At 40.4% G+C, this 14,793-nt stretch overlaps 1 protein-coding gene across 1 annotated transcript in view; it reads right to left on the bottom strand.

Moving 5' to 3' along the window:
- The window catches only part of NEIL3 (nei endonuclease VIII-like 3 (E. coli)), a gene marked incomplete at its 5' end in the record, with an annotated part of 45,997 nt that overhangs the window by 25,614 nt on the left and 5,590 nt on the right, over window positions 1–14,793 (bottom strand). Inside the window, one exon of the mRNA XM_010829925.1 lies at window positions 5,355–5,482. Within this exon, the coding sequence (XP_010828227.1) occupies window positions 5,355–5,482 (128 nt within the window). The remainder of the gene's footprint in view (window positions 1–5,354; window positions 5,483–14,793) is intronic.

Raw genomic sequence — 14,793 nt, 5'->3', positions numbered from 1 at the left:
AAAAACTTAACAGTATCATGAAAATTTTCAAGGCATAGTAAATACCTGTACTGTTACTACAATCGTCATACTGATGTCTTATAAACTAGGACATATATCCTTATTGTATTTGCATTCAAGAGTCAGATTCGTTTTCAAGATTCCTCATTGTTATCAACCCAGTTTAGGAAATTTGATTAGATCGTTATTTCTTGACATCTCAAGTTCCCTCCACCCCAATCCAACTGGTTTCTTGAGCTCATTCACTGTGCATAACATGACTGCCTGCCCACAGTGGGCTCCAGGCCCCACCAGGGGCAGTCTCTGTCCCTTCCTCTGATCCCACACTTTTGACACAGTTGATTCAGGAATGGACACCTGAGTCAAGCTGGATTCATCAGAGTTCTCCTGACAAACTTATTTGGGACAGAGAGAGATCAGTTTCTTGTTAGGACTGGGAGACCTGGGAGATGGGAGCTGTCTGTGATATTACTGACAGGGCACTGGGCACCAGAAAAGCCAAAGGAGGCCTGTCTGCACAGACACAGACTGTAGAGAATTTCAGAGGAAGAGAATCACGGAATGCAGAGTCCTCATAGCATTTAGTCTTTGCTTCCAGTTCTACCTCAAGGCTGACTCCATTATCTTCAGGTATTAAAAGACACTCATATTCTGATAACAGATAATTATTAAAATTGTTTAAATTGACCTGCTGCAACTTACAACCAACATTTTAATATGAAAATTGTGTCCAAACTAAAAGCTGAAGTGATAGTAAGAAAATTGTATATTTTCTCCAGTTACACATAAAACCATTACGGTAACTAAAATAAGTTACTGCTTCAAAACCTTATTTTTCACAAATTAAGAACTTGCAGATGTACAAGCTGGATTTAGAAAAGGCAGAAGAGCTAGAGATCAAATTGCCAACATTTGTTAGCTTATAGAAAAAGAAAGATAATTTCAGAAAAACATCTACTTCTGCTTCATTGACTATGCTAAAGCCTCTGACTGTGTGGATCCCAACAAACTATGGAAAATTCTTAAAGAGATAAGAATACAAGACCACCTGATCTGCCTCCCGTGAAACCTGTATGCAGGTCAAGAAGCAACAGTTAGAATCAGACATGGAACAACTGACTGGTTCAAAATGGAGAAAGGGGTACATCAAGGCTGTATACTGTCATCCTGCTTATTTAACTTACATTCAGAATACATCATGAGAAATGCTGGGCTGTATGACTCACAAGCTGGAATCAAGATTGCTGGGAGAAATATCACCAACTTCAGATATGCAGATGATACCACCCTAATGGCAGAAAGTGAAGAGGAACTAAGAGGCTCCTGATGAAGGTTAAAGAGGAGAGTGAAAAGGCTGGCTTAAAACTCAACAATCAAAAAACTAAGATCATGGAATCTAGTTCTATCACTTCATGGCAAATAGAAAGGGGAATAATGGAAACAGTGGAAAATTTTATTTTTTGGGGTTCTTAAATCACTGCAGACAGTGATTGCACCATGAAATCAAAATATGCTTAAACCTACGCAGCATATTAAAAAGCAGAGACATCATTTTGCCATCAAAGGTCCGTATAGTCAAAGCGACGGTTCTTCCAGTAATTATGTGTATGGATGTGAGAACTGGACCATAAAGAAGGCTGAGCACCGAAGAATTAATGCTTTTGAACTGCAGTGTTGGAGAAAACTCTTGAGAGTCCCGTGGACTGCAAGGAGATCAAACCAGTCAATCCTAAAGGAAATCAACCCTGAATATTCACTGGAAGGACTGATCCTAAAGCTCAAACTCCAATACTTTGACCACCTGATGGGAACAGCTGACTCACTGGAAAAGATCTTGATGCTGGGGAATACTGAGGGCAGGAGGAGAAGGGGATTAACAGAGGATGAGATGGTTGGATGGCATCACTGACTCAATGCACATGAATTTGAGCAAACTTTGGGAGATAGTGAAGGACAGGGAAGCTTGGCTTGCTGTAAGTCCACGGGATCGCAGAGCCGGACACAACTTGGCAACTGAACAACAACCCATAGATACTTTAATGATCAGGTTTCTTAGATTGCAAGTGACAGAGACTCAGCTCAAAAAGTTTAGGCATTAAGGGATATTTGGTAGCTCATGGGTCTTCCCAGGTGGCTTAGACGGTAAAGCGTCTGCCTACAATGCAGGAGACCTGGTTTCAATCCCTGGGTTGGGAAGATCTCCTGGAGAAGGAAATGTCAACCCACTCCAGTACTCTTGCCTGGAAAATCCCATGGATGGAGGAGCCTGGTAGGCTACAGTCCATGGGGTCACAGAGTCGGACACAACTGAGCAACTTTCTTTCACTTTTTACTTTCATGGCTCTTAGGAAGGCTGAAGAATCAAAGTGCAGGAAAGCTGGATCTTAGGGACAGAGGGAATAAGGGATGAAGATGCCTTGGGGACTCTCTGTTTTACAGAGACTGGCTGTATCTTCCATCACTTTGTCTTTCTGGACAAGCTAGTGGCCACATACAAGTCCTAAGACCTCGCATCCCAGCTTCCCTCCATCACAGAAGCTAACTCTCCTCAGCTCCACCGGAGAAAGTTCACAAAAGAACTCAGATTGACCCAATCAATTGTGATAGGAAAGAAATGCTAAATTCAACTTGAACTCTCCAGTTATTGTGACCAGATAACCAGTTTCCAGAAGAAATGCTGTCCCCAAAAGTTAAGAGGGCAGACTGGACAAACAGAAGGTATTTACTACTCTAAAGTGTAAAATCTGGAGTCGTCCTTATCACACTCCAACTTTTCCTAACATGTTATGTAACAGATTACAAAGCTACGTTTAAGATGTAAAACCCTCTTATATGCAGCATATCATGGATTCCTTAAAGATTTTCCAGCAAGCTAAAAAAACTGTCACATTATCTTTTGCATTTCTCCAATAAATTACTAAATTACAAAACTGATAACGCGTAATGTTTCACTAAAATGGCAAAACATCCAAAGTATTTCAGATACAGGTTTTGGTCTCTGAGTATGTATGTAACTATTATTGTATGTATGTATGTATGTAATAATTATTCATATAAACCACAAGTTAGAAATAGCAAATTCTTTTTGGAAAAGATACCCATTTAAAAATATATTTACATACAGGTTAATCCACAATATAAGCTGTATCATTTTGATTGAAAATAGCGGCCTGAAGGGTGGGTGAATAGATTTACAGATACACACACACACAGCATCGGCAATATATGCACCCACAGTTAGTAGATATTCTATTCAGTAGTGGGATTGTGAAAGTATACATTTATTCTTATTTGTTCATTATCCTTAGTTTGCTCTAATGAGTATTTGATACATTATTTAACAAAAAGTTAAACATGACTTTTTTTTGTTACCTATTAAAAGCTTCTAAAAAGTGTTTAGAAAGAGTATATGTATTAATCACACATAACACAACTGTGCTCCTAAAATGAATGTATGTTAAATCATTTTTATTATTTTCTGGTACTGTTCCAAGTGCTTGAGCACTTAGATACATCTTTTAGCAACAGAAATAGTCAGTATCTAATTTGTACCTTTCTGAAGGTACAGAGGCCTAGGCCTGTATTTTACTTTGATAACAAATGACTCCCAGGAAGACTCACAGCCTGACCTATAAGATGCATCAAAATCCAAGGGCAGTTTTAATTGTGAGATGCTGCCTATAGAGGGAATACTGTAAGTGATCATTAAGCACGTTTCTAGCTATGGGCTTTCGAAAGAGCAGACCAGCCTGGTGAGGAGAAAACAGGTCAGAAGTGAAGACAATGTTCCTATCTCACACGCACAGACGTGCAGCCTCACACAGGATCCCATTTCTCTGACACAGTCATCCATCCTCCTGAGCAGCTTAAGTCAGGAGAGCATTTCTGTAACTTGTGTTAAACTGCGAAAGGGAATACAGTTGGATTTAGGTTGCTTACTTCATATTCAAATAGCTGATCTGCCAATGCCCTTGAATTGTCACACTAAATAGTATTTGAGGCTGCAGAAACTGCAAAGAAATAGGGACCATGCTGCTCCTCATCCATAAGCTGAGACGCATACCTGCCAGGGATGGTACCATGTCACTGAATTTGAGGAAACAACTGCACTGGTTGAGAACTTCAGTGGACACCTACGGACAGCCTTTCACTGGGAAATGATTCCCCTTATCAGTCTAGGGGAGAAGACATGATAAAAACCTCCCTCTCATTCTACAGAAATAAATCTGCACCTCACACCAGAGAATCAATAACATATCAATGTTTTCAACTATCTCACATGGATCCCATTGCGTCCTTCTCTGTTCACAACAAAGAATTTTCAATCACATCAATCAATCTACTACCACAACAATGCAGCCTGCTCCTACATCAACTGAGGGGTTATGTGATGTTATCAATTCCAGACGAAGAAAAACCATGAAGGGACAGTGCTCTCCAAGGACAGCAGCTGCTGACAATGCGAGAACAACACGTCAAAGGAAAAGCAACTAGGTAAACTCTGAGGTACTCAAAACAAGCAAAAGATGAGATGCAATAAGTAACAATCATGTAGTCATATTATCTATGACACTATTCATCTTCACGGGGTCCAACAGCAGAACTTTCAAGAAGGTGAAAACTGTTTAACATCTAAAAGAAAAATTTTTTAAAGTTTAAAGTTTACAGTTTGTGATAGCTTAGGCTAAACTCCAAGAAGACAAAATTGACAGACGTATTATTTCATAGGACTTTTTCATATTTTTTGCAAAAAACCAGATAGGTGACTACATACATTTCAACACCTTTATCACTAAGTCAACCTGTAAGTTAGCAACTAATTTCCATAAGCACTGTAAAACAGCAGAGAACCAGTTACTTCTGTGGAAAGTTTTTGAAATGTATAAGTAAGCTTCCATTTCTGTACAAGCCTTTGGAGAAAGAAGGAAGAGAGAAAAATATACAAATCTGGAGAGACATTCAAATCAAACTAGGAGGTGTCATAAAGAAAATGATGTCACTAATGCAACAAACATTTGGTAAAAACAGAGGGGGAAAGGGCACCACAGGGAGTTTGGAGATGAGCAAAACAGAGATGCGTTGTTCTAACAACCTTTGGGAAACCTTGCCAGACTTTTTTTTTTTTTTTTTTAAGAAATAAATTGACTAGCTCTCCAAGTAATGATGACATCACACTTTATTCTACTTGCTGCTTTCCACGATAATTTCAAAAATTTCAACCTCTTGTAGTAGAGCTCTCTTAAAAGTGGAGTACTTTCTCTGTGATTAAATGTGACATGTAGCAAACCGCAAGAAAGCCTTCTGCAGATCTTTAAACATAGAGAGGTCAGAGGTATTGTACAGGTTTATCTTACCGTAAAGCTTTTGGCCCAAAGTACATGAAGAGCTCCTTCCCCAAAGTTTCCACACCACTGTAACCATGTCCATTAAACAGTCTCAAGAAATCGTGACTGGAATTTTTATTATTATTCAGTGCAGCAGCCTAGGAGAAAATACACATGTGTAAACACACAAACTTGAAACAAAAATCGTAATTTAAATCTTAACATTTTTATATTACTCCATGCTCAGGTGCATCCCAATGAGAAGAATCATCTCCAATAAGTCGAGTAATGTAAATAGCTGTTTACATATATTTTGTTAAATTACTAGGCAGTTATTTACAGAGAGAGAGGCCAAAAGAAAAAAAAAAATTAAGTGGAAAAAAAAGTCATTAGCACAGAATCAAAACGAATTTCTCCCAGGACTATACTGCTCTGTGCATGTGAAAATAAGGCACAGGGAAATGACATGAATGTTTTAAAGTTAAAAACTAGGGCACAGAGTCTTTCATTTCCAAAGTACAGCCAAGGTCCTTGGAAAAGCATTCAGATAAAAACATCTAAATGTGGTAAAGAATACAGGTAAATAGTATATTTTGGTAAAGAATAGATTTTGACCTGTGATGATGGACTCATAAACCAGTAAGGAAGAAAAAGAGGGCAAAAGCCAAGTAAAAGTGAGAGAGAACCCCAAAAGTAAGGAGCCAGATTTTATCAGAAAGGCATTTACTGGACATTAAGACATGAGACCTCTGGTTTTCATGGCTCTGTGGGACACAGAGGGTCGGAAGTGGAGTCCAGATCACCCTGGGCAGGGGACTCTGACTGCAGAGCTGCTCCTCTCCTGCTCCCCAACTGTAATGTTCAGAATAAAGGAAAAAGAAACCCAGTACACCTTCCCCCATCAGCATGGAAACCAAACAACATATTGGTAGAATTACAACATATATACTGAACATTATAAAAAGGACCAAGGTAATTACAGATGTAAAATATCAGGACTCCTGTGGGTGAAGGGAAGGAATGCATTGAGTTTACATATACCTGAGAAGCCATGTCAACTAACCATTTTATTTTTTAAAGAAATAAATTGACTAGCCTTCAAAGTAAAAATGCATAATGACAGAGAAAGTGATGACAGATATAAAGCTTTTTTCAGAAGCTGAGCAGTATGTATGCTGTGATTATAAAACTATAAAACAGTTCAGATACTGTCTATGAACAAAAGGAGACAGTATGTCACTAGAGAAGAGTGGAGAAATAACTCCAGAAACAATGAAGAGACAGAGTCAAAACAAAAACAACGCCCAGTTGTGGATGTGACCGGTGATGGAAGTAAAGTCCGATGTCGTAAAGAATAATGTTGCATAGAATCTGGAATGTTAGGTCCATGAATCAAGGTAAATGGAAGTGATCAAACAGAAGATGGCAAGCGTGAACCTGGACATTTTAGGAATCAGTGAACTAAAATGAACTTGAATGGGTGAATTTAATTCAGATGACCAGTATATCTATTATGGTAGGCAAGAATCCCTCAGAAGAAATAGAGTAGCCCTCAAAGTCAACAAAAGAGTCCAAAATGCAGAACTTGGGTGCACTCTCAAAAAACAACAAAATGATCTGCTTGTTTTCCAAGGGAAACCACTCAATAACATAGTAATCCAAGGCTATGCCCCAACCAGTAATGCTGAAGAAGCTGAAGCTGAATGGTTCTATGATGATCGACAAGGCCTTCTAGAACTAACACCAAAAGAAGACAACCTTTTTATTATAGGGGGCTGGAATGCAAAAGTACAAAGTCAAGAGATACCTGGAGTAACAGATAAGTTTGGGCTTGGAGTACAAAATGAAGTAGGGTAAAGACTACTAGAGTTTTGCCAAGAGAACACACTGATCATAGCAAACACCATCTTCCAACAAAACAAGAGACAACTCTACACATGGACATCATTGACCAGATGGTCAATACCCAAATCAAACTGATTACATTCTTTGCAGCCAAAGATGGAGAAGCTCTACACAGTCAGTAAAAATAAGACTGAGAGCCGACTGTAGCTCAGATCATGAACTCCTTATTGCCAAATTCAGACTTAAATTGAAGAAAGTAGGGGGAACCACTAGACCATTCAGGTATGACCTAAATCAAATCTCTTAGGATTATACAGTGCAAGTGACAAATAGATTCAAGAGATTAGATCTGATAGACAGAGTGTCTGAAGAACTATGGACAGAGATTCATGACATTGTACAGAAGGGAGGGATCAAGACCATCCCTAAGAAAAGGAAATGAAAAAAGGCAAAATGGTTGACTGAGGAGGCCTTACAAATACCTGAGAAAAGAAGAGAAGCTAAAGACAAAGGAGCAAAGGAAAGATACACCCATCTGAATGCAGAGTTCCAAAGAATAGCAAGGAGAGATAAGACAGCCTTCCTCAGTGATCAATGCAAAGAAATAGAGGAAAACAACAGAATGGGAAAAACTAGAGATCTTTTCAAGAAAATTTGAGATATCAAGGGAACACTTCATGCAAAGATGGGAACAATAAAGAACAGAAGCAGTATGGACCTAACAGAAGCAGAAGATATTAAGGAATGGTATCAAGAATACACAGAAGAACTATACAAAAAAGATCTTAATGACCTATATAACCACAATGGTGTGATCACTCACCCAGAGCCAGATATCCTGGAGTCTCACGTCAAGTGGCCCTTAGGAAGCATCACCATAAACAAAGCTAGTAGAGGTGATGGAATACCAGCTGAGCTATTTCAAATCCTAAAAGATGATGCCGTCAAAGTGCTGCACTCAATATGCCAGCAAATTTGGAAAACTCAGCAGTGGCCACAGGACTGGAAAAAGTCAGTTTTCATTCCAATCCCAAAGAAACGCAATGCCAAAGAATGCTCAAAGTACCACACAATTGCACTCATCTCACTCGCTAGTAAAGTAATACTCAAAATTCTCCAAGCCAGGTTTCAGCAACACGTGAACCGAGAACTTCCAGATGTTCTGCTGCTGCTACGTCGCTTTAGTCGTGTCCGACTCTGTGCGACCCCAGAGACAGCAGCCCACCAGGCTCCACCGTCCCTGGGATTCTCCAGGCAAGAATACTGGAGTGGGTTGCCATTTCCTTCTCCAATGCATAAAAGTGAAAAGTGAAAGTGAAGTTGCTCAGTCGTGTCTGACTCTAGCGACCCCATGGACTTCAGCCTACCAGGCTCCTCCGTCCATGGGATTTTCTAGGCAAAAGTATTGGAGCGGAGTGACATTGCTTTCTCCGTCCAGATGTTCAAACCTCCTTAGAAAAGGAAGAGGAACAAGAGATCAAATTGCCAGCCAACATCCTTTGGATCATAGAAAAACCAAGAGAGTTTCAGAAAAACATCTACTTCTGCTTCATTGACTATGCCAAAGCCTCTGACTGTGTGGATCACGACAAACTGTGCAAATTCTTAAAGAGATGGTGATACCAAACCACTTTACCTGACTCCTGAGAAATCTGTAGTAGGTCAAGAAACAAGTTAGAACCGGACATGGAACAAGAGACTAATTCCAAATTGGGAAAGGAGTACCTCAAGGTTGTATACTGTCACTCTGCTTATTTAACTTCTATGCAGAGTACATCATGTGAAATGCTGGGCTGGATGAAGTATAAGCTGGAATCAAGACTATGGGAGAAATATCAATAACCTCAGATATGCAGATGATACCACTCTAGTGGCAGAAAGTGAAGAGGAACTGAAGAGCCTCTTGATGAAAGTGAAAGAGGAGAGTGGAAAAGTTGGCTTAAAGCTCAACATTCACAAAACTAAGATTATGGCATCCAGTTCCATCACTTCATGGCAAATCGACTGGGAAACAGTGGAAACAGTGACAGACTTTATTTTCTTGGGCTCCAAAATCATTGCAGATGGTGACTGCAGCAATGAAATTAAAAGACGCCTGCTCCTTGGAAGAAAAGTTATGAGCAACCTAGATAGCATATTAAAAAGCAGAGACATTACTTTGCAACAAAGGTCATCTAGTCAAACTTATGGTTTTTCCAGTAATCATGTATGGATGTGAGACCCAAACCAAAAAGAAAGCTGAGCGCTAAAGAACTGATGCTTTTGAACTGTGGTGTTGGAGAAGACTCTTGAGAGTCCCTTGGACTGCAAGGAGATCCAACCAGTCCATCCTAAAGGAAATCAGTCCTGTGGAAGGACTGATGTTGAAGCTGAAACTCCAATACTTTGGCCACCTGATGGGAAGAACTGACTCATTTGAAAAGACCCTGATGCTGGCAAAGATTGAAGGCAGGAGGAGAAGGGGACGACAGGATGAGATGTTTGGATGGCATCACTAACTCAATGGACATGAGTCTGACCAAGTTCCAGGAGTTGGTGATGGACAGGGAAGCCTGGGGTGCTGCATTCCATGGGATCACAAAGAGCTGGATAAACTCCAGCACCAATCAGTGGTTATGAAGTACTGGCACAGCAAGCCTGAGTACTCAGTGAGGGAAAAACATTGTTTCACATTTGCCTTATTTTTATAAATAAATCACTTAGAACCCTAAACTGAGAAGCACCAAGAATTTGATATTTTTCTACTGAATAAGACTTTTTGCTGTCTCTTGCATACACTTCAAACCAAGTGTAGATTACAACAGTAGTTTTGAGGTGGGTTTCCATGACAACCAATTAGTATTTAAAAATTCTCATAAATTAGCCCAGAGACTTTGAAGATGATGATTAATAGAGCAGATATAGATCAGTTTTGAATAACCTTTGCCTCAACATAGACTAGGTTTTATATTTTTCTTGGCCATAACGTCTTATGACCTTTTAAACCTTCCTTTTCTAAATTAATGGTTCAGGGGCCTGTGTGTCTGTCACTCTAGAGCCAACAGCCTCTTATCTCTCCCAGTATCCTTTACTAGCAACTGGTTTTAACCATGTCCTCTGAAGTCCTCTGACTTTTGTTCGGGTTCCCAGTGAAGAAGGCTGGTGGGAATCTGGCCCTGGTTCACACGCACAGCCCTGGACACCACAGCAGCATCCCCCACTTTTTGGTTAGGAGATAATGTGCTATGACTGTCACCCCAGTGTTTGCATCTTCCTTTAAGCTTTACAAGTTAAATCTAAAACCCATCATCTATCCCATATGCAGGAAAAGGTCACCATGCCAGTCCGCACACCCTTCGCCCTGCCTTGAACCTAGGATACTTCCTTTCTGGGACATACAGAACCCTCACAGTCTGCGCTTGATTCCCTTGTGAGGGAGTCTCTCCCTGTTCCAGGTTGAGTGCACATCCCTATGTTTCCCTAAGCACCTGTGTGCACCATGACCCCAGTGTTCAGACCTCCTGTTCTCTCCTTGATCTGGCTTTACCAAGTTCTGTAATGGCTCCTGGCAGAGACAGAGACGATAACCTTGAAATAGACAGTGGTGTTACCATATCTAATAAAATAGTAAATGGGTCCCTAATGTCTCCCTGGACGGAGAAGGCAATGGCACCCGACTCCAGTACTCTTGCCTGGAAAATCCCATGGACGGAGGAGCCTGGTAGGCTGCAGTCCAGGGGGTCGCTAAGAGTTGGACATAACTGAGCGACTTCACTTTCACTTTTCACTTTCATGCATTGGAGAAGGAAATGGCAACCCACTCCAGTGTTCTTGCCTGGAGAATCCCAGGGACAACGGAGCCTGGTGGGCTGCCATCTATGGGGTCACACAGAGTCAGACATGACTGAAGTGACTTAGCAGCAGCAATGTCTCCCTGGAAGTCTGCTCACAGAACTAAATTAACCATTTTGCAAGAACTTAACACCATTTAGTTTAAAATTATCAGCCAACAGCTACCACAGTTCATGTCACTCACTTGGCTATCTACAACTTTGACATCCTCTAAGGATAAAGATGGCAGGTGGCATCTGGACACACACCCTCCACATAAAAAATGTACCATTCAGGGCTGTTGAACTGGATTTATTCATTTTAGAAAAGCTTGTTGACTTTCTACTATGTGTGAGGCCTTGCGAGGCCTTATTCTAGATATCTGAAAACCAGATCATATTCTGGGGAAGTTTCCCACTCTGTAAGGATAACTAACTGCTCACTGTTCAATGACTAGACTGGGCCATCTAAAACCTTCCCATTATCAAAACACCCAGATGTAATTCAACAGTAACACATCATTGGGTTTTGTTATAATTAGCTAAACAAAATCTCTGAGTACAATTCATATCAAAAAATTTTGTGCCACGTATTCTTAAACCACTGTAACGTCCATTTCAGAAGGTATAAATTAAAAGAAACCATAAAACCCTGGGGAAGGGGGAAATATGGGTTCTTAATGAAAACCTCTACTTTTTCTTGCTCAAAGTTAAATGCCAGGGTTCCTAATAATGTCTATTAGGAAGAAATCCAAATCTAGCTTATCCTGATTTTTATCCTAGATTTTCCCTGGGAAATTTCTAACTCTGTGCTAGATATTCCTATTAGTTCCTACAGTCCTGAGGGAGTTTGGTTCCATGTGTAGCTAACGGAAAGCACGGCTGAAATGCCCTCTAGATGAAGATTGAGGGGCAGATTAAAAAGAGAGCTTTTCCATATAGTATTAATCTGTTAAGACATCACAGGCTGTCCTGGAGTATGCATCTACATGCTGTCCAATTACTGCCAACCATCAGAGGTTTTAGGAAGTCTAATGGATCTGACCATGGGAAATGTCTCTCCAGCCAAAGGAGGATTCAGCAGAAGGCCCTCCCAAATGTTAGGGTTCCTGGACCACTTATTAACAAGACAAAGAGGAGCATGTGCCCTTAGACATACATTGCTTGTACATAGGAGGATGAGTCAACAAAACACAAATGCCAATATACTTAAAATGCATGACACCAGAAAGTCTCTTCACACAACTGTCCACGAGAAGTGAACCATGGTGTCCTGATGGACAGAGCCGCAAGGAACCAGAAGCCAAATCTTCACAGGTGTGCTGGTTTGTACTCTAGTCTCTATAATCAAAAATAACGCAGAATAGGACACCAAAAACAGAATATAGAAAGGGATGATATTAAAGTCTCTACAAATACTGAAAAAAGATGTTTTGGGCCTGAAGAAGGTGAAGGTGACTATGACAATACAGATGTCAGCAGAGGGCAGGTGGGGAATGATCACAGGTGGAGAGGCCAGAGCTGTGGAAACACACAGACCTGACACCGTCCAGTGCCTTCTGTGGCACAGCCTGCTCCAGCTCCAGACGCCTCGAGCCCTTGGCTCAACTGTGTGTCAGAATTAGTTTTTTAATACTTGATGAGGTGCTTGGGAATTAAAAAGACATGTTAGCACAACCTCTTCCCTGCTCACATACACGGTTTGTCACTCGCTATACACTCCAGTACACTCGCTGGGACTAGAATTTCCCTGTCTGGGAAGCAGAATCATCTTGAGGCTTTCTACCTGCCAAACCCAGCACAGGGCTTTCTACAACCACTGCGCTGGCACTTACGGACTGAACAAGTGTCTGAGACTCGTGTTTCTCCCTTTTTTGTCTGTGAGCTCCTTGTGGACAGCAGCTATGGTGTTTCCTTATCCCTGGGCGCTTCACACGATGCCTGGAGCTCAGGAAACATCTGTGAACCATATCCCTCCCTCCTGCCCTCTTGGTATTCCCCATCCATCATCCCCATCTTGCTATACCTTTCCCAAGGTTTCTTGGCAAAAACTTCTGTTCCACCAACTGTTTTAGCTCCTTTGAGAATTATTAAATCCTAGTCTCTTATTTTCTAATTATCTTCAAAGAAATGAGGCTTAAATATAGGAGTACCAAGTTACTACCAAAAGCTAGGTGGATGTAAAATATTATAGTTAATCAGAATTTCCCATTAAGTAAAAAGAAATTTACGGGAAGGTTTAGGATTTCAGCAAGCAGTCCCAGCCTGCCCTGGTTTTTACTTAAGATGTTTACTTAGCATTTAAATGACTGCTTTGAAAACATCTATTCTAATACCTTATTTGGGTTCTGAGGGAGATGATACAAACTGTCTATCATGTGGGCACTTGACCCAAATCACCTGATCCCCAGTACACTATCATTTCTAAAATAATCTGCTCTAGAGAATATACTCCAGGCAAAATAAAAATTTCAACTTATAACTGACCATCTCAAACACCTGCATACATTTTTAACTATTTTTTTTTCTTTTAAAACACCATTTGAGGGATAAATTCTTATGTACCAGTGATGGTTTGTTCCATTTATTTTGAGAGCTCTTATGTACAAATGGGGCAAGGCTTTTGCAATAAACCTAAGAATTACAAGAGATTCACTTGCCCTACTGTAGAACCTGGGGTTATCACCTCTTCATACAACATTCAACAGCCCATGCAAATTCAAAAGTTAATCCCCACAAGCCTATTATCTTTGCTGTAACTGTACACAATTGTCCAATATATACCTGACTTTCTCATTTTGACTGTTATAAACTTGTTACTGTATTATCTGAACATTTCATTCTTTTTTTTTTCCCTGAAATAAGAGAAGAAAATATCCTTTGCCATAAATTTAAGTATGATTGAGAAGGGTTCACCTTCCCATTTTCAAGTGGCTTAATAATAGGAAATCATCAAAACAACATATATCTTTGGAGACAGCACATGATTTATTGTGCTGATTACCATTTATCCTGCCTATCCATGGGTGAACAAGGAAGATGAACTTTTCAGAACAGAATAAGACTTTTCCACAGATAAATGGTTCAACTCTAGCACAGTTACATATTTCCCCTAGAGAGGAAAAATATATCATACTTATAATCACAGTCTCTCCTTTTTGTCCCCCACATGCTTTTTACCCCCAATACAACAATACTTTTAGTAATCACAAGCCACTTATCTATCCATTTGAACTATCAAAAAAACCTAACTTTAAAATGGTCTCTAAGCCCCCCAAAAGAGGTCTTTACGTAAAAATCTGTTCTACAATTTTGTAAGAGCAGAGGCTGTTATGCTTACTTACACTAAGCACTAACTCTGAGGCTAAATGTTTTATACACAATATGATTACACCAAAAGATTCAGATCAGATCAGTCATGTCCGACTCTTTGCGACCCCATGAATCGAAGCACGCCAGGCCTCCCTGTCCATCACCAATTCCTGGAGTTCACTCAGACTCACGTCCATCGAGTCAGTGATGCCATCCAGCCATCTTATCCTCTGTCATCCCCTTCTCCTCCTGCCCCCAATCCCTCCCAGCATCAGAGTGTTTTCCAATGAGTCAACTCTTTGCATGAGGTGGCCAACGTACTGGAGTTTCAGCTTTAGTATCATTCCTTCCAAAGAAATCCCAGGGCTGATCTTCAGAATGGACTGATTGGATCTCCTTGCAGTCCAAGGGACTCTCAAGAGTCTTCTCCAACACCACAGTTCAAAAGCATCAACTCTTTGATGCTCAGCCTTCTTCACAGTCCAACTGTCATGTCCATACAT

The sequence above is a fragment of the Bison bison genome, unplaced genomic scaffold (genome assembly GCF_000754665.1).
Source record: "Bison bison bison isolate TAMUID 2011002044 unplaced genomic scaffold, Bison_UMD1.0 scf7180017864514, whole genome shotgun sequence".
Lineage (NCBI taxonomy): Eukaryota > Metazoa > Chordata > Mammalia > Artiodactyla > Bovidae > Bison > Bison bison.
Note: the sequence above shows the minus strand (reverse complement) of the source record. Positions and strands in the feature narration are given on the sequence as shown.